Below are 20206 nucleotides of genomic sequence, written 5' to 3' on the forward strand. Positions count from 1 at the left end.
ATCATCTTACTAAACTAAACACAATGTCTCTAATTAACTACTCTGCAGGGAACCCTCAATATAAATCACTCACCCGAGCTGATAGGATGCTTTAATTGCACCTCTGGCTCCAAAAACCCCAGCTGTCTTGCAAACCAGGATTTTTAAAAACATTACTGCAGCAATCATACACACACTAACCCAGGCTTTTTGTCCTTGCTACACCAAATATATACAATACAATATATCTGAAATGCCTACATTCATCAGACTGGATTAAAGGGATGATTTCTAAATCACAACTAGACAAACAAAGAAATTCCTCAAACATGAAATTCAGGATGTTTGTCAATTTTAGTTCTGTAAAACTCATATGATATTTATAATGTGTTACATTTGTTATGTAACTTGCACATTCTTTAATTAGGTATTCACATTTTGTGACAGATGAATACTTCCACCACACAATGGAGATTCACAAGACTCGGATTACTAATAGCATTACTAATGCACTCTGAAGAAAGTGTGCTTTGTCCTTATTTTCTGTGGGCAGTCACAAAAAAAAAATTCAGCTGGCATGATGTTAAAAACAAAACAGTATCCTGGTGTCTATTTACCATTTTATGTCACATACCGCAGCTTTAACATTATTGATTGGAACAAACCTTATCCTGCAATTCCTCCCTCTGTTTCCTCGCCTCTTCTAATGCTTTGGCAGTTTCAACACTTACAGTTTCTCTGCTGTTTAATTCTTCCTGCATCCAAACATTTGATTGTTGTTAGTAAGATTACAGCATTAAAAATTCACAAGGATCACATTCAAAATATGTTTACACAATGCCTAATACTGTGTAAACTAATACACAATTGCACAAAAAAAATGGTCCTATTAATTATGGCTGAGTAAATTAATTTGTGCTAGAGAATGAGCAGGCTACTAAATGTTGCTATGATTCACTGAAAGGTCAACATGAGTATTCAAGTTCTGGGCTGTGAAGGAATAATGAATGAGAAGGGCTCTTTCATGTACTTTAGTTTCAAACACTGGCAGAATATTGCTTACCTGCATACTACTGCATCTCTCTGGACACTGTAGATAAATGGAGGCCCTCAAATCTGCTCAATGTTCAAATATTGATACCCAATGAGAGAACAGATGTCCTCATTTCACAGCTGGCTTGTACACTTCCAATCAATATCAAAATACTAGGTGAATGTGGATCCTACTGAATAAATAAACTTTTAGCTGAAAGGTGTGTTGATGACTCCAGTTAAATATTTTGAAGAGCTCCTATCCATGCTAAGCTTTGGGATTTTGTGCTGGGATCGTGAAGTTAATAAATAACATTTTTATTAATATAAAATATTAAGTGCACAAAGAATACTTTGGATACATGTACATCCCAAACATATTATGTTACAGAGTTTTGCAAAATAATTGGTTAAAATTATGTTAATGAAATTATTGAAAATAGAAACCTTTCACAAAGTGGAACTTTCCAATCATAATGTATGTTTTGTTATTCTATGCTTGCTCTCTACACCAGATAGCATTATTATTCCTGGGCTTCAATAAATGTATCACACAGCAGACCATGCTGCTTTACAGTGAGAAAACTATTTCAGCTACTCCCATTCTATAGGACTACAGGTGTTTGCTGTGCAAGCTGCTCATTGTCCCAGCTATAGGACATGTGGCAGTATTAGAGAAGGGACGACAAATATGGGAAATGCACTAATATCACATCATGCTTAACTTTTAGCAGAATGTAAAATCTTGAGATTACAAAATCATGGAAGTAGAAAAGAAATTGCAACAGTTGTGACTAGAACAGTCTTAAATATATGCTTTTCATACAGCACGGAACCTTTTGCACCATGAAAGATTTTTACATCACTCCTTTTCAAATAGACTTTTCGCATAAAGTTAGTGTCATAGAAGGGGTCTATTGTAAGTGAAAAGAAAGGGACAACGAAGATAGCACAACTGAAATGAGAAATAAAGCAAGCTGAAAAAAATAAAAATTGTTTTCTGGAATGGGGGTGTTTTGCACACGTTCCAGAAACTGGTCACCCAGCAAAGGTCATGTAGGAAGTCTTTGATCTGCCTTCTCAATCTGAAATTTTTCAGTAAGGGATAAAAAAAAAATCATTAGTTTAAAAATAACCATTCTAGAGTATAATTTTACAATGTGTTACTAACCTTTGACCTTTCAAGTTCACACTCCACTTTCCTCAACGCATTTTCTGTTTCATTAAGCTTGTCACTTAGATCTTCATTTTTCTGTTGGTATTGGCTCTGTGCACAAATGAACACAAATAGATGTATACAGATGCTGTACAATTAGGCTACAACAAGGGGCGGGATTCTCCGTTGTCCAATGACGATATCGTAATCGGCGATTGGGCGGAGAATCGACTCGGATGCCCAAATCGGGGGCGGCGTCGGTCAGCCATGCTCCGCCCCTTGGAAATGGCGTAATCGTGTTGTATGCCGTTGCAATGGCATTGGCGTGTCATCGGTCGGCCCTCCCGTGAATGCTCCTCCCCCAATAGGCTTAAAATGCTTAAAAAGCTCATTGGAAACTTTGTCATGCCTAATCAAGTCTATAGTGTTACGATCCCAGTTGATGTTTTAACTGGACGGGAAGATTCCAGAATGGAACCTTGGCTCAAAAGACTGTAACCGTTACTTTTTTTAAAATGTGGAGGAACAGAGTCACAGGACCGCTAATTAATTTTTTTTTAAATAAATATAAATTTAGATTACCCAATTATTTTTTCTATTAAGGGGCAATTTAGCGTGGCCAATCCACCTACTGTGCACATTTTTGGGTTGTGGGGGCGAAACCCACGCAGACACGGGGAGAATGTGCAAACTCCACACGGACAGTGACCCAGAGCCGGGATTGAACCTGGGACCTCAGCGCCATGAGGCGGTTGTGCTAACCACTAGGCCACCGTGCTGCCCTTGCTAATTAATTTTAACAAGAAATAAAATGTATTAAACATGAAAAATTGGATGATGATACAATAATCTTTTTGCACACAAATTTTAAGATTAACACAGATTACAAAGTATATCTTAAGAATAACCTCCTTCTCTTCTGCATTATAGAGATTCTGTGGATTTGGTCCTCATCCAGCAACAGAGATAGATAGGTTCTTGATTAACAGGGGGATCAGGGTTATGGGTCCTCATCCAGCAACACAGAGATAGATAGGTTCTTGATTAATAGGGGGATCAGGGTTATGGGAAGAAGGCAAGAGAATGGAGGATGAGAAACATATCGGCCATGATAGAATGGTGGTGCAGACCCGAGAGGCCGAATGGCCCAATTCTGTTCCTATGTCTTATGGACTGGCTGTGTCAAAATATACACTCCACTCTGAACACAAATTAGTGTCTGATTTCTCCTCAGAAACCACCAGATGTTTGTCATAGAATTTACAGTGCAGAAGGAGGCCATTCGGCCCATCGAATCTACACCGACCATTGGAAAGAGCACCCTACCCAAGCCCACACCTCCACCCTATCCCCATCCAACCTTTTTGAACACGAAGGGCAATTTAGCATGACCAATCCACCTAACCTGCACATCTTCCTTTGGACTGCGGGAAGAAACCCACGAGTGCATGGGGAGAACATGCAGACTCCGCACAGTGATCCAAGCTGGGAATCGAACCTGGGACCCAGGAGCTGCAAAGCAACTGTGCTAACCACTGTGCTGCCCACAAAAGAGAATCCCACCGGGACCTTTTCCGCCCCACTTTTAACACCAAATCCAACATCTAGGACTTTTAATATCCCCTCCAGGATTTTTTTTTATCTTGACTGTTGTACAAATTGTTTGCAACTGCTTTCACTGTCAATTCTCAAGACTCTATTAAAATGTATCAAATATTACCTCTGAAGTCTGCTGACCCACTTTAAATCCATTTACTGCAACTGTTTCTTTAACTTGGAACACTTCGTTATTTTTCCCCTGAATTCTCCTCAACAATACCTTAGTCTCTGTTACCTTAACTTCAGTCTTCTGAAGACATTCTTTTCGTGGACATTAAATTAAACCCACTTAAAACTATACCTTATTTCTAATGTTTACCAATACAAATCCCTTATAACTACCTTTGTTTTCCCAACAACAGACCGCACAAAAAAATGCATACACATTTATACTATATGCAAATAGAAATCAAATGTGTTTTCATTTTATACCATATTTTTCATAGCTTATGAAAGTATTTAAAATGCTGCAATGCGAAAAGGTCAATTTTTTTAAACATCTTCTCTGTTAGGCATCTTGCAAAACCCTTTCATGTAGAAGCAGAATACTTTCCATTTCCGTTTGTATGAAGCACTTACAGGTCATATATATCCCAAGAATATACGGAATAGTGTTTGCTCTGTTCTAATAACATACCTCTGTCCCAAAATACTTCTGTAGCAGTAAGCAATCAAAAGTCTCTTTGTTTAAGGTGGCCAAATTAGAGACAGTTTTGTGCAAACTGCTTTCACCAACTAAGAATTATGTTGAACTTTCCTAAACTCCTTTCAAGTAAAACCCTCCCAAACAACCTATTTCATCAATTTAGGCCGAATTCAAACCAACATGTTTGAGGTAAACAGACATTTAAAAAAAATAAATAATTTACGGGATATGGACATTGCCAACTAGGCAAGCATATATTGCCCATCCCCAATTGCCCTCAAGATGGTGAGCTGCCGTCTTGAACCACTGCTGCTCATGTGGTGTAGGTACATCCACAGTGCTGTTAGAGAGGGAGTTCCAGGATTCTGACCCAGCGACAGTGAAGGACTGGCTTGGAGGGGAACATCTAAGTGGTGGTGTTCCCAGATACCTGCTGCCCTTCCCCTTCTAGATCGTGGCAGTCATGGATTTGGAAAGTGCTGTCTAAGAAGCCTCGGTGAGTTTCCGCATTGCATCTATAGAATTGCATTGCAATCTGTGAAATTCACTACCCCAGAGTGTGATGCATGCTGGGACAGTAAGTAAATTTGAGTTAGACATATTCTTAATTAGTAAAGGGTTATGTCGAATGGGCAGGGGAGTGGAGTTGAGGCCATGATGAGATTAGTCATGATCACATTGAACGGTGGAGCAGGTTCGAGAAGCTAAATTACCCACTCCTGCTCCTGGTTCTTATGTTCGAAGAAATAATTATTCTGTCTAATTCCACCTTCCAGCTCTTGGTCTGTAGCCCTGTAGGTAACAGCACCACAAGCACAAATATGGCATTCTTGATTAATAAGGGGATTTCTTGATCAGTGTTATGGGGAGAAGGCAGGAGAATGGGGATGAGGCGGAGCAGACACGATGGGCCAAATGGCCTAATTCTGCTCCTATTTGTTATGTAGCTAGTATACACACTGCTGCCATTATTCATTGGTAATGGAGGAAGTGAATGAAGGGGTACCAATCAAGTGGGCTGCTGTCAAGCTTCTCAATTCACTGATGGCGAAGAGTGTAAAGATATCAGCTAGGAGACATTATGCACAGGCAGATAAATGTTTTTCAGATGCTCCCTTTTTGTTGATGTTGGGATATAAAACTTCACCCAATCTTGGGGATTGCAGTGGAGCACTAGAACTTAGGCTCACTGAATAGCAAGCATAGATTTCACCATCAGTCCCCCCACCCCCCCAATCCCATTTCTAGTACCATCCATTCCCCCAAGCTGGCGAAAGGAAGCAAATGATCTTGTCACTTCTCCATTTGGAGGGAGAATCGTCATCGAGTTTTTTTTTGCACTAGTGAAGCGCTCAAAGCAACTTACAAACCTGAGATCCAAAGATAAAAAGCAAAGTAATTTCAGACCCTCATTTAAAAATAACACACTGCTAGTACATTACTTACGATCTTATGCTGTGAGGCTGTTTTGTCAAACTCACGGGCAGTTTCAAGGGCAGCTATTTGAGCATCTACTCGGTTAGTCCTTTCTGTGTGCTGATGTTTTAAAGCAGAAATTTGATGCTGCAATCTGTCATTTTCGGCTTCACTTTCTTCTTGCTATGAAAATGTAATGCTCATCAATAAAATCTTAGTTAAACTTGCTGCAAATACAATTACCTACATCAGATTTGAAAGTGATTATTCCAAAATTTATAGTTGATTATATTTTTAGATTCACAATAAATATATTTTAAATTTTTCTTACCAACATTTTTATTTGAACTTCTTTTTCATTCACTTCACTCTCTTTTAGCGTTAGCGTTTCTTTGGCAAAATGTAACCGTTGCTCCAATTCACGGACCTGGAAAGGAATCATAATTTTAGAACTAGTTGGACTAGTTAAAAATTCCAACAATCAGTCAGAATCAACCAATGAGCATGGCTATAATTCATTCACCCAGCACTGTCGTTTGTGTTCTGCAATCGTCCATGACAAAAAATAAAGAAAAACACACAAACTTTCAGGCCATGTTAAAAATGAAAACCATTCCACAAGCTGCTAACAAATGGTCAAGTAATTGAACTCGTTGCTATTCGAAGTACACTAATAAATAGCAGTTACCTGTCTAGCATTCTCATCTTTGACGGCCTGAATCTCATGATCTTTTTGTTTCATCGAAGTCTGGATTTCTAATACTTCGTTGTTTAATTTAGCTATCTAAAACAAATGAGGAAAACTATTTTAAAAGCAAAAGTACAAACATTCTGTAAATTGTAACATATAACATCATCCGCATTTTTCCAGCCCCAAAAATCATGCTTTTGGATTCACTCAGCATAAAAGTTGACCCTTTTCAGCCACAATACATTATATTCACATTAGCCAGTCTCAATTTTTCACCCCATATTTTACTTACCAGTACCTCATAACTGTGCATAAGGGATCAAGCTGAAAGTACAGGCTGTATAGAGAAGTTAAGATATGTCTGCTCTTTGCATCGGATGCTACCCGTAACCACAATGGTGATTCACTTTTATACTTGGTGTACAGGTCAACCCCATATTTGGAGGATTTGAGGCTTCAAAAGTTGATGTCAACTTATATTTTGCTCTATGGCTCTATTGCTTAAATATATTATTTTACAAAATTAAACTTTCTACCCTTGGTAGGTATGTGTGTACCTGTGTTTCGAAAATGCTGACAGCTTCAGTATGGCTAGTCTTAGCTTCCAACAAAAGATGCCCTGCTTCTTCCAGTTTCTGCTCCAGATACGATTTCTGCAGAACACAATAACTGGTTAGCAACATAAAACAATCATGATTCAAACTCAATTTTAATGGCTATTGAATATATTAAATATAGAACATAAACTTTTAAAAGACTGAATCATTCATGGTGCATGCAAATTAAGCACTTTTCATTATGTTAATCATACCTCCTTTAGCAGCTCCTGTACATGCTCATCTTCTGAATAATTTCCCTCTAACTGTTTTTCTAGGGAAAATACTTTTGCCTGCAAATGTTTTATAGTCTTTCCCTTCTCCTCAACCTCTGCAGATGTCTATTTCAGAAAAACAACATAAATATATTGAGAAGCCAAGTTGACTAGTGACAGCTTGAAAATGTTAACTCATTATAAATAAAATAAATAATCTTTATTGTCACAAGTAGGCTTACATTAACACTGCAATGAAGTTACTGTAAAAAACCTTAGTCGCCACATTCTGTTCGGGTACACAGAGGGAGAATTCAGAATTCTCAGCTGGTACAGGAATTCAACCCGCGCTGCTGGCAACCCAAACCAGCTGTCTAGTCCAGTGAGCTATGTGAGAATCACATTGTATTTTTAGAAATAGTGGAAAGAATGAGAATGATGATGTTTATCTCAGGATGTTGCAGAAATTTATCGTTTGGCCTCTGTATTCCTAGGCCAATGAGGGAAATATCAGCAGACTTAAAAAGCCAATTGCAATCCATTAACCCAGGTTGGAAAATGTGAACCTGGAGGACTGTAAAATCTCCAAATTAAATAACCTGGCAAAACATACTGTTCAACGTATAAAGTAGCTTCGTCAGAGTAATTTAACATGAGGCTTCTGTGAATTCATATTATAGCTTCAGGAGAAGAGAGAGGATTATACAATAAACATTATTGCGTGTGAATAACTTTTTTCACAGCCAAAGAAAGAAAAACATACTTTTTTGGTATTAAGCTTCTTAAAATCAGAACTTCCATTAGAAACATCCATAGCCTGTCAGAACGTCTGTGCTAGCAGCCATCCAAGTTAAAATGATTAAGTAGTTCATACAGGTAATTATGTAAAATACATTAACAAGTCACCAAGCTCTCATTAGCTTGATGGTGTTGTATCAGGAACCAAAACTTTAAAAGTCACTTTATTCATGAGAAAAAAATGTAAAAGGCTCAGGGTGTATTTTAAGACCCAAATCTTTCACTTCCAAGTGATCCCTTCTTTCTACTCCTCTTCTAAGTCATGTTTGAAGATACTGAATGCAGAAAACTTCAATTGATTGGATTATTTCAGCAACTTAAAAATAAAAGGAATGGTTTTCAACTAAAATGCCTCTCTGTGGGTGTCCTGTGATTTTTATAAAAATGTGATAATACTCATTAACATGCCAGGACCTCGTCAGAATCCAACTAAAGTTACTGATGTACTGCAAAGCACAAAGCTAATTTTTGGAGTTCAGTTTGTTCCTTTGCCACCTTTGTCAAGATGTTAAATATTTGGTTTAAAAATGAGAGAGCAGATTGATGTTATTTTAACTGTTAAATAGGTTAATACTAAGTGTAGCATTTATTTTCTAATTAAGGTGGCCCTACACATAATTATTCCCCGAATATGTCATTAGGATATGGAATTGCTGCATAGACTGAACTCTGAAAATTAAGAAAAACTTTAAAGCAACAAGATATATTTTAGTAATAGCTACCAAAAGGCAACTGCTACCTTTTGTAGCTTTTAAGCATGCAAAATAATAACTTTACATCTAATCCAAGGTTCTAGTCAGCAAGAGGTGAACAGCTGTGGTTTTATGGTAACCGAGTCCCACAACTGGAAACCAACTCCAGAATGAATTCTGTTCAGAATAACAAAACAGCCAAAAAGTGATCAAAGAAGTGGGTTGCCGGTAATTACTGAACCCTTTCACATTTGAAATGAAGCACTAAATATTGGTACCTTATGCAAATCAGCTGAGAGTCTTTGAATCACATTCTGCAATTCCTGTGCCCTGTTTTCTAACACAGTTATTTTTTCTTCTGCACTTCTTTTGGTAGCCACAAATTCCTCTCTGTGCATTAAGGTAAATTTAACAGAATTTAAGAAAAATGTAATACACAGAACAACAAGCAGCAAACAGATGAAGTGACCAGCAATTGTTATCGGTCATTCAGACAAACAGCAGTTATAAAACACACCATTATCTCAACATACAATAACACAAAAACCACAAGCATAACCTTGTTACATGAACTCTACTGCTGAATGTCCACATTGTCTACACTGAAGTTTGTTTAAATAAAATTTTGATTGTACAATAGAACCAGAATCTGGAGTCCATAATCTAGACTGACAATTCAGTGCAGTACCAAAGGAGTGCTGTACTTAGAGGTGCCATTTATTTTTAAGACTAAGTAATATAGTCCCTTTCGTTCTATGAGGTTTACGTACAAGATCTCAGCGCATGAATTGAAGAGTAACACTGGAATTTTCTCAGTCGTGATTAATATTTGCTTCTCTGCTAACACTACCAAAACGTGTGACCCAGTCATTTGTCTCATTATCCTCATTATGTAATGTTATATAAATGCAACTTCTGTCTTTCTTTACAGTATTTGCTGAATTCATTTAATAAGGATATATTACATATAGACTCATAGGATCATACAGCACAGAAAAGGCCCTTTGGCCCATCGTGTCTGCGCCTGTCAAAACAACCACCTAACCATTATAATCTAGTGTTTTACAAAGATGTAAAATTCTGGTGAAGATATAACATGTCTTTAGAAATAATATAATAAAATATCCCAATGTGCTTCACAGGAGCATTACAAAGCCAAATATGACAATTTTAGGTCAGAAGGTTGGTTAAAGAGGTAGGTTTTAAGAGTGCCTTCAAAGGGGGAAGGAGAGGTAATCATTTTTGGATGGAGGCAGATCTCCTTTGGTCATAGTTACATTCTTCTAACTTGTCATACCACTATAACTTGGTTGAGCATAGGAACTGCCATTGCCAATGTGTGCTAAGTCAGTCCCTCATATGCTATTCTAACACAGGTATTTAATAGCAGAGGAAGTAATTCATATAAATGGATAAGCATTTATCTAATTACTGAACACAATGCCTACATTTTGGTCTCAAAAATGAAATATTGATCAAAGACTGAATAAGTTTGCTCATTACTTTTACTGTTAGAAGTGTTACAATCTGTATTGGAGGATTGCTACTGGTTTTGCATTTATTTCTGCCATTAGTCATCTTGTGGTTTTGGAGTCAGAGCTAATGCATTTCTTTGTCTATACATAATATTTTTCCTATTAAATGTACTAAGTATAATATGTATATGCAGGTGGAGTACATGTTGATCAGTTCTAAGCATAACACACTACAGGGATGATGGTACAAATTTGTACCTCGGAGCACCTACCAGAAATTGGAGCTTGGAATCATGAATTTGTAAATTTTATCTTTATAATGTATCCTCATTCATACCTTAACCACTGAAATACTCAATATACCCTAAAAGACCCGGTAATACACTTTGGCTGTATGCTCTACTAAACATCATTAAACTTACCATTCTGCTTGACCTGTCTTTTGCTGGAACGTTTAGCTTTAAAAGAAGAACATTTTGCTTGTCTTGTTAAATGCCTGAATTAATTCAATTTCAGTATGCATCCAACCAGAGTGAGCTTGACTGTTAGAACAAATCAGTTCATTTTGAATCAACACCAAATTGTAAAGACCATGAGAAGAAATGATTCAGGACACTACCACTGACTTTTCATTCCAAACATGCTGTACCTTTCTTTGTCAATATCTTCATTTAGTGTCTGTAGCTGCTCAAGCCTTTTGTCTTGATTTAACAGTTTCTGATTGGAGACCTTCAGCTCCTCTTTGGTTTGATCTAGCTCTGTTTTCCTTTCCTCAAGTTCTATTTCAAAGTTGGACAACATCTCTTCTTTCCTCAGGAGCTGTAAAACAGGCAAAGGATAAATTCTTACAGATTAGCTTTAGCTCAAAAACCTTAAGTTAAAATTTTGAGTTAAGTTTCAAACATTCCAACAGATTTCAGTTCGATTACTCTCTTTTACTAACCAGGATATTAACTTTAGTCAAAGAGAAAGTTTGGGTGGGACAAGATGAAGATGAAGGTTTGGTTGCGTCCCAAGCGACAGGAAGCAGAATCATGCCCCTGTCTGAATACATGCAAAGTAGCAGAGAGATGCGGAATAAAAAGAGTATGCAGTAAATTTATATTCAAACAGTGTAGTAATATTTTCATAAAGTGCAATGTGACTGAATTGAATTTTGGATATTGCATACATTTTACAGTCTAAATCACTTCCCATTCAGTTACATTTATTGAAAATTTGATTCATTACTGTGTAGGAGCAGCGGGGTTTATTTATAGCTCCATCATAGGAAGGCATGAGGCAGGTTCATTTGCATAATTCCTCATATGGAAGGATCATATCTCATTTAGGTCATCAAGGCTAAAGCAAATCAGCTGAAAACAGTTACCCCCTGGGGAGAGAAAGAAAACTCATGTGTCTCTCATAGCTCTTAGTGTGTGGATATGGTGTGGCAGTGGCAGACAGTAGACTGTCTGCCTGAACTCTCAGGTTCAGGAACACAGAACAATTTCTAACATGGAGGGTGGAAGCTAAAAATGGGGAAAACCCCAAAGACGGAAAGCATTAATTTCAATCAAGTCTAGGGTTAAAACGCACCTCTCAAGCCGCAAGTTTAGTGCCTCATGAAAAGTTATGTTAGAAAGATTAAATTATACTTTTTGTTTATCTAAACTAGATAGACGCCTGTAGTTAACGATTGCGAAACATGCATGATAAATTGCATACTTAATTTTAAACTGGATATTGACAACAGGATTCCTCCTTTCAAGGAGGAAAACAAAATATGGTTAAAAATAGCAGCTTACAAAGTTTAACAACTCTTGTGAATGGATGTCTCCTGTATGACAGGCTGTGTAACTAGTGATAGTAATCAACTATTTCCTGATAGATGAAAAGGCTATTTCAATATAATTATTAAGACCCAGTTTTAATACCCATTTTAAAATGAGGATTTCAGCACTATAACCTCAGGTCATGACAAAACACATAGCTTCAACAGAGACACAATAAGCCTGACACATGCATCAACTAATTGGAGATAAAAACAACATTTTCACTAAGCAAGATGAAAAAGCTATTGTTCTGATAAACATATTTTCAAAGTCAGTTTGACATTAAGAAATGAGCTGTACCAGTAATCAGATAAAGGCCAAGTAAGCACCATAGCAATATGAAGGCACCAATGTCCAGAATGTGGATAAAGCAAAGTCAGCAGAAAACCAGTAGAAACCAGTCTTGATAAAAGCACAGAATCGCATTCCATAACATACATAAATATTCAAACATGAAACATTCATAACTTGCGTTGCACATTAAGGATTGACAGTTAATCATCAAATCAAATGTATTTGATTCCCACCCAAACCAATTAGGACGACAGTGGGGTGTAGGCAAATGGCTACAGACTGATAAAATTCTCTTTAAACATGATGGTCCGTACGGCCATCTTTATCCAGGATCATCCTATACTTTGATCTAACTACTCGCTATCCTTATTTTCATATTATCACTTTTCCACTCTAACGCTTGAAGTAAATTCAAGCTGTTTTGCCGTAAGCAAGAAACCATTTCTGTATTATTTTGAAAGTTAAATTGTTTATAAGTCACTTCTCTTTAAGTCGTTTTGCTAGCCGGACTTTATTGAGAATAGATTTAAGTTTCTCTCAATTGTAATCAAATGGAGGCAATAAAGATTCTTGTTTGCATCCGAGAAGTTTAACTCCAATTTCTACTGAGTTTTAGTGTCGCGAGACTTCACTAATTCCGCATGGTAGATCTCATCACTAGTGTGATTTAGGCATGTAATAAATCAAAGTATTGGCCTGTGACTATCATCTCAATCTAGATACCAAATTGTAGCTTCAAATTCAATGATAATATTAATCGCATTAGCAATAAATTCAACAATTTGTTTGAGATGATATACACAAACTGAGATCTCCATATATTACAATGTAAAATATATACTTGAGTTTACAAGTTCCTAAACATTGTCCATTCTGAGCCTGGGAAATCATAAAATCCCTACAGTGCATATTTTACATTGTAATATATGGAGATCTCAGTTTGTGTATGTCATCTCAAAGAAATTATTGAATTTATCCCTACAGTGCATTGAATCTGCACTGACCCTCCAAAAGAGCACCCTACCTAGGCCCATTCCATCCCGTCACCTGTACATCATTGGACACTAAGGGACAATTTAGCATGGCCAATCCACCTAACCTGCACATCTTTGGGACTGTGGAAGGAAACCGGAGCACCTGGAGGAAACCCACGCAGATATGGGAAGAATATGCGAACTCCACACAGTCACCCAAGGCTGATATTGAACCCAGGGCCCTGTGAGGCAGCAATGCTAAGCACTGTGCCACCATACCACCCCTTGCATTACGACAGGTACTGTGGCATCAAAAAAGGTCACTCAAGTGCTCATGATAGCAGCAAGTACGAACGTCCAAGTGCTTTGTCTTTGGAATCATATAGATTGCATAGGACATCTAGTTTAAATCCATGTTCTGATTAATTTGCATAAACTTCAAGTTACTTATACCAGGCATTTTCAAAGTCGCGTCTCACGGGTGGGTCATGGGTTGGTGTTGGGAGGGTCGTGGAGCCGTCCGTTGCTCCAGATTGTGCAAATTCATGCGCAACAGCCGCAGCAGCTGGCTTTTAACAATGCGGGCTGTGAGCAGCCTTCAAAATGACGGCCGTGACCAAATAAAAAAATGCGGGCACATTGCGCTTGCATGCCCGCTCATCGGTGCTCATACGCAGAACTGCGTGGTTCTGTAAACTTCAATAAGGAAACTGATCAGCTAAAGGCAAGATTTCACCCAAAATGTGAAGGTACTTTTTTCGAATTCTGTTATGAATTTATTTTCCATTTCTGATCCCAAAACCGACTGAGCTACTAGCACCTAAGAAGCCAAATCCTGTGTTACACTGAATTACATTGAATATATCACCACATTCGGCCAACCAGCCCATGTCCACATTTTTGCTTCATTTGGAACACAACTGAGCAAAAGGCACTATTCGTACGCGAGAGAAAACAAGCGGAGAAACAAAAGAACATTCTGGCCAGCCAACCAGCCCACACCTCGGAATTGAATGCAATGCATGTCTTTCAAAATATGAAGCAGCTACTGGTCTAGCCAGGTGGACAGAAAAGCAGCAAATGGAATACAACCCAGGGAAGGGTGAGGTGATGCATTTGGGGAGGTCGAACAAGGCAAAGAGTTACACAATAAATGGGAGGATACTGAGGAGTGTAGAGGTAGGGAGGGACCTTGGAGTGAATATCCACAGATCCCTGAAGGTAGCAGGACAGGTTGCTAAGGTGGTTAAGATGGCATCTGGAACCCTCACATTTATTAGCCAAGGTAGGTTTGCACAATCAGAGAAGCATAAGATTTTTTTATACATGTTATTTAATCTTCCTGCTTGAAGTTGGCAAAGAGCAGGTCACACCCCCAAACGACAACATCACGTGCTTTGGGCACGATTGCGATTCCTCCATTTCGTCAGCAATAAGTAAGGCAAGAGAAAATGATGGGTCGCGAAGGTCAGCCGGCATAGGTCGCGAAGGTCGGCCAGCATAGGTCGCGAAGTTGGCCCTGTTGGTAAAAATGGGTCCCCGGAAAAAAAGTTTGAATAACACTGACTTATATGGATGGATCTCAATGTTCCGATTAGAGATTAAACCACCAATGAGGCAACTGTGATAAGAAGAGTTCTTTCAACATTTTCAGGTACACAAAATTCAAACAGAACAACCACCAAAGAAATTTAAGTGCAAATGGTTTGAGTTACTCAGTTTTACTGCAAGTGTTTAGGCCGATGGTGAGGCCACACCTCGAGTATTTTGTGTAGTTATGGTGTCCTTATCTGACGAAGGATCTTCTTGGTATGGAGGGTGTACAGCAAAGGTTTACCAGGCTGATTCCTGGGATGGCAGACTGTCATATGGTTAGGATTATATTCACTGGAGTTTATAATAGTGAGAGGGGATCTCATAGAAACGTATAAAATTCTAACAGGATTAGGCAGAGTAGATGAGAAAGAATGTTACTGATGGTGGGGAGTCCAGAACTAGAGGTCATAGTTTGAGGATAAGGGGTAAATCTTTTAGGACTGAGGGGAGTAGAAATTTCTTCACCCAGAAAGTGGTGAATCTGTGGAATTCGCTACCACAGAAAGTAGTTGAGGCCAAAACATTGTGTCATTTCAAGAAGGGATTAGATATAGCTCTTGGGGCTAAAGGGATATGGGTGGGGTGGTGGGGAGAAAGGCAGGATCAGGGTATTGAATTTGATAATCAGCCATGATCATAATGAATGGCCGAGCAGGCTTGAGGGGCCAAATGGCCCCCTCGTGCTTCTATTTTCTATGTTTCAAGAGATTGATTGCCAGTGGGCCAAGAATTGTAGTTTGGACATCCTTAACTTGGTAACAATCTAAAAGGCTTGTGGTTTGAGAATTAAATACATTCATTCTAAAAGATACACCAGTTCTAAATCCTGTTGGGGAAAAATATGCCCACTACAAACTGTACAGCCTGAAGTAATGCAATTAAGTCTTCTAGATACTGAAAGAATGTAATAATGTTTCTTGTACCATATGTTTGACTTTGGCAAGTTCCTGTTGCTGAAACCCATCCAGTTCATCCTGCTCGTCTCGTTTCTGGAACAGATTCAAACTCTGATCCTTCATTTTTTTCAGCTGGGTCTCAAACACTGCTTTCTCCTGAGAAATTTAATGAATCAAAAGACGAGCAAAATTTATAAATGCATTTTTCACCCACACAATTGTATCTCAAAAATCAATGCCTTCAAGCAATTATGAAAATAATTTTTCATATAAATCTCTGTATACAACCTGGGAACACCTAGCTAGGGGATTTTATTTACAAGCCTGTAACACAATTGAGAAGTTCAAGTGATCGGATTTATAAAATATATCAAAAAGAAAATCCGTGCTACAGTCTTGGCAAACCATTGACAATATGTATGCATGTGAGCAATATAAAATATTTAAAGTTGTCTGCATGCATATGTGTCTGAATGTTTGCCATTCCGTATGGGCCGTGGAAATGCATACTGGAAACTTCTTCTGTAAACATGTCACCTGCAACTACTTGCTGCTCTCAGTAGTAATGCTGCAGTGCCGTCACTAATGTACCCATTCCACAATAAAGTACAACAAATATATTTTCCTCTGAGGCACAAAAAACATCAACAGAAAAAGTGATCCAACCATGGCGAGTTAAAGATTGTAATAGATCAAAGGAAAAGGTTGATAAAGTTGCCAAAAAAAGTAAGCCTGAGGCTTGAGTTATTTTTGAATTCTGCAAAGGAGGACCAAGAAACTGATAAAGAGAAAATAAAGTAGGAGTGTCAATTAGCAAGGAACATAAAAACTGACAGTAAACACTTTTTTAGGTATGTAAAATGCAAGAGATTAGCAAAGACAAATATAGGCCCATTACAGGAGAATCTACAATAGAGAATAAGGAAATGGCTGAAAAACTAAACAAATGCACTATGACAGTCTTCACAGAGGAAGGAATAAAAAACTCCCAGAAGTATAAAGGAATCAAGGAAACAATGGGAAAGAGGAACTGAAATAAATTATTAGTGAAAGGGTAGTACTGGAGAAATTGATGGGATTGAAAGTTGTTAAATCCCCTGGACCTCATGATCTACAGCGCAGTGTTGAAAGAGGTGGCTGTAGTGGATGGTGGTCATCTTCCAAAATTCTGTAGATTCTGGAATGGCTCTTGCAGATTGGAAGGTAGCAAATACAACCCCATTATTTAAGAAAAAAGAGAGAGTGAAAACAGGGAACTACAGTTCTATTAGCTTGACATTTTGTTCAGGAAAAATGCAAAAAATCCATTGTAAAGGATGTGATAACTGAACACTTAGAAGATAATGGTAGGATTGGGCAGAGTCAATACGGATCTATGAAAGGGAAATCATGTTTGACAAACCTATTGTAGTTTTAAAAAATGTAACTAACAGAATAGATATAGGTGGAAAACAAAGGAAGTGGTCTATTTAGATTTTCAGAAGGCGTTTGATAAAGTCCCACACAAGAGGTTAGTAAACAAATGAATGCACATGGGATTGAGGTAATAAACTGGCATACAATCAGAATTAGTTAATGGATAGAAAACAGAGGAGGAATAAACAGGTCACTCTCAGGTTGGCAGGCTGTGGCTGGTGAGGTATTGCGAGAATTGGGCCCCAGCTAGTAATAATCTATATCAATGATTTGGATGTGGGGATTAAAAGTAATCTTTCCAAGTCTATTGATGGCACAGAATAAGGTAGGAATGTGAATTGTGAGGAGGATACAAAGAGGTTTCAAGGCAATTTTGACAAGTTGAGTGAGTGGGCAAGAAAATGGCACATGGAATATATTGTGGAAAAGTGTAAAGTTATCCACTTTGGAAGAAAAAACAAATATACAGAGTATTTTTTTTTTTTAATTGGTAGAGACTAGTGAGTACTAATGTTCAAAGGGACCCTGGTGTGTGTCATAGAATCTATATAGTGCAGGAGGCCATGCGCCCATTAAGTCTACACCTACCCTTGGGAAAGAGTATCCTACTTAGGCCTTCACCCCGACCCTATCCCCATAACCCAGTAACCCCACCTAACCTTTTGGACACTAAGGGGCAATTTAGCGTGGCCAATCCACCTAACCTGCACATCTTTGGACTGTGGGAGGAAACCGGAGCACCCAGAAGAAACCCAAGCAAACACAGGGAGATAGTGCAAACTCCACACAAACACCTGAGGCCGGACTTGAATCAGGGTCCCTGGCTCTGTGAGGCAGCAATACTAACCATTGTGCCACCTTGCCATTCTTTTTTATGTGCCCTTTTTCATGAGTCAATGAAAGTTGCATATAGTTGTAGCAAGAAGGCAAATGGTATATTGGCCTTTACTGCAAGTGGATTTGAGTACAGAAGAAAAGATTTCTTGCTGCAATTGTACAGAAGGAAGGATATAGTTGACAAGAAAGAGTGCAACAAGGTTCACTGGATTGATTCCCAGGATAGTTGGGTTGAGGAGTCTGGGCCTGTATGTATAGAGTTTAGAAGAGTGAGAGGGGCAACTGGGGGTGTGAGACAAGGGATACAGTCTTAGAATAATAACTAACCCATTGAAGACTGAAATTAGGACTTTCTTCACTGAGTTGGGAATCTTTGGATTTCTCTACCCCAGAGGGTTGTATAGACTCAGTCATTGAGAATGTTCAGGAGACATCAATAGATTTCTAGATAGTAAAGGATATGGGGATAGTGCAGTAAAATGTGTTGAGATAGATCGGCCATAATCTGAACAGAGCAAATGGCCTACTCCAACGCCTAGTTCCTATGTCCCTTACAGTAGATGAGGTTATGGCCCAGATTGTGCAATCAGAAAATCAAACCCTTAAATATCACCATTCTTATTTCTCTTCAATAGCCAGTTTATCATTATTTAATTGAGCAATTCAAAATAGACAATATCAAATACCTTTTCAAGAATGGAAACTTTCAGCATCCAATCCTGAAAATAAAAATGGCAATTATTTTTCTTTCCAAATTACAAATGCAGAAACTCTTCAAAAACAAAAAAAACTTAAAACTAATGCATATAACATGATACAATTTATTGTATCTTTTGATTGATCCAAAAGAGATACTTCTTGGACAGATTTGCTGTTCTGAGACCATGAACCTGTCAGGTGTAGACACTTTGTCAATTTTAGTGTCTATCATCAGAAGGATGGAGTGTTCAATGGGGCACAAAAAAATCCCTAGTTTTAGGGTGCATGTCAAACAGTGTAATTTGTCTAGGTTTCTTACTGTAAAGCTAAAAGCAGTGTCCTGCATTTTCACCTGAGGAATGAGGAGTTGCTCGAAGAAATTACAGTGAGGAATTTAAAACAAATCCTTTCGTAACTTAAGAAAGCAGAATGTATTTTTATGGTATCAAAAAAATCGGCAATTTTTATCTGCAAGGATTTCTAAGATGATTATTGCAGCTTTCAAAATCAATCATAAATGTTCATTGTAGCAAAGCAAGGAATAGTGTTAACTTAATTCTGCGACTTGATTAAGGATACCTGATCCTTCTTTTCCAAGGCTAGTGCCATTCCTTCTGCCATTTTTGCTCGGTTGGCTTGATATGCTTCATTCTGTTCCTGAATTTTCCTCATTGAGGCTGGTCAAAATTTAAAAAAAAATTGCATGTTACCAACCTGTAGTAAATGAAATTGCATCAAGTATCAATTAGGTAATTTTATTTGAATTAAAACAATACATAACATTTATCAATACTTTCTATTGGTTACATTAATATACTTGGGTTATTTTAGAAAAGTTTATTTTCCAAATGTTCTTCCAAAATTTTCAACAATGGAATTATAATGTTATCTAAATCTTTGAAGACACCAGAAGCAAATAACAATTATGAAAGGATTTTAGCTTAAATTTTCTTTTACATGTAATTAAAGAAAGAAATGGATTACCATAAAAAAACTCAATAAAATTGATTTCGCAATAAGAAACAATAAAAATACGTACAATCCTGATGTTTTTCTAATGCAATCTCAAGCTTCTCTTTTGTCTTCTGCAAATTTCGCAGCTGTTCAGCATAATCTTGAATAAGGGGAGAGGGAACGCAGGCCAGGAGTTCAAAACAGGCAAAAAAAGAAAACAAAACACAGGAATAATCATGAGTGAAGGATGTAAATGATTTTCCCCAACAGAAAATCATTGCTGTTAAGGAGAGTATGTGATGATGAAATCCCCTTAACATGTTAATGGTAAAAAGAAAAAAATTACTCTGGGACTAACAAACATAGCATATTTGGGAAAACAATGTTGGAATACATGCTGGTGCATGTGGAGATTAAACATAGAATTAAAA

The 20206-nt window shown here is 37.8% G+C and overlaps 1 protein-coding gene across 5 annotated transcripts in view; it reads right to left on the reverse strand.

Moving 5' to 3' along the window:
- Positions 1-20206, reverse strand: part of golga1 (golgin A1) — an 81265-nt gene that overhangs the window by 38289 nt on the left and 22770 nt on the right. For 3 of the 5 annotated variants that reach the window (XM_038781887.1, XM_038781886.1, XM_038781885.1), the window contains exons 4-16: positions 19861-19935; positions 19401-19498; positions 18809-18841; positions 15897-16025; positions 10945-11114; positions 9099-9210; positions 7331-7456; positions 7077-7172; positions 6517-6612; positions 6160-6255; positions 5859-6011; positions 2183-2278; positions 645-734 (exon numbers count right to left, since the gene is read on the reverse strand). In XM_038781887.1, coding sequence (XP_038637815.1) covers positions 645-734; positions 2183-2278; positions 5859-6011; positions 6160-6255; positions 6517-6612; positions 7077-7172; positions 7331-7456; positions 9099-9210; positions 10945-11114; positions 15897-16025; positions 18809-18841; positions 19401-19498; positions 19861-19935 — 1370 coding nt within the window. The remainder of the gene's footprint in view (positions 1-644; positions 735-2182; positions 2279-5858; positions 6012-6159; positions 6256-6516; positions 6613-7076; positions 7173-7330; positions 7457-9098; positions 9211-10944; positions 11115-15896; positions 16026-18808; positions 18842-19400; positions 19499-19860; positions 19936-20206) is intronic. The other 2 variants (XM_038781890.1, XM_038781888.1) reach the window with 2 other exon arrangements.

This window comes from Scyliorhinus canicula, chromosome 21 (genome assembly GCF_902713615.1).
Source record: "Scyliorhinus canicula chromosome 21, sScyCan1.1, whole genome shotgun sequence".
Taxonomy (NCBI): domain Eukaryota; kingdom Metazoa; phylum Chordata; class Chondrichthyes; order Carcharhiniformes; family Scyliorhinidae; genus Scyliorhinus; species Scyliorhinus canicula.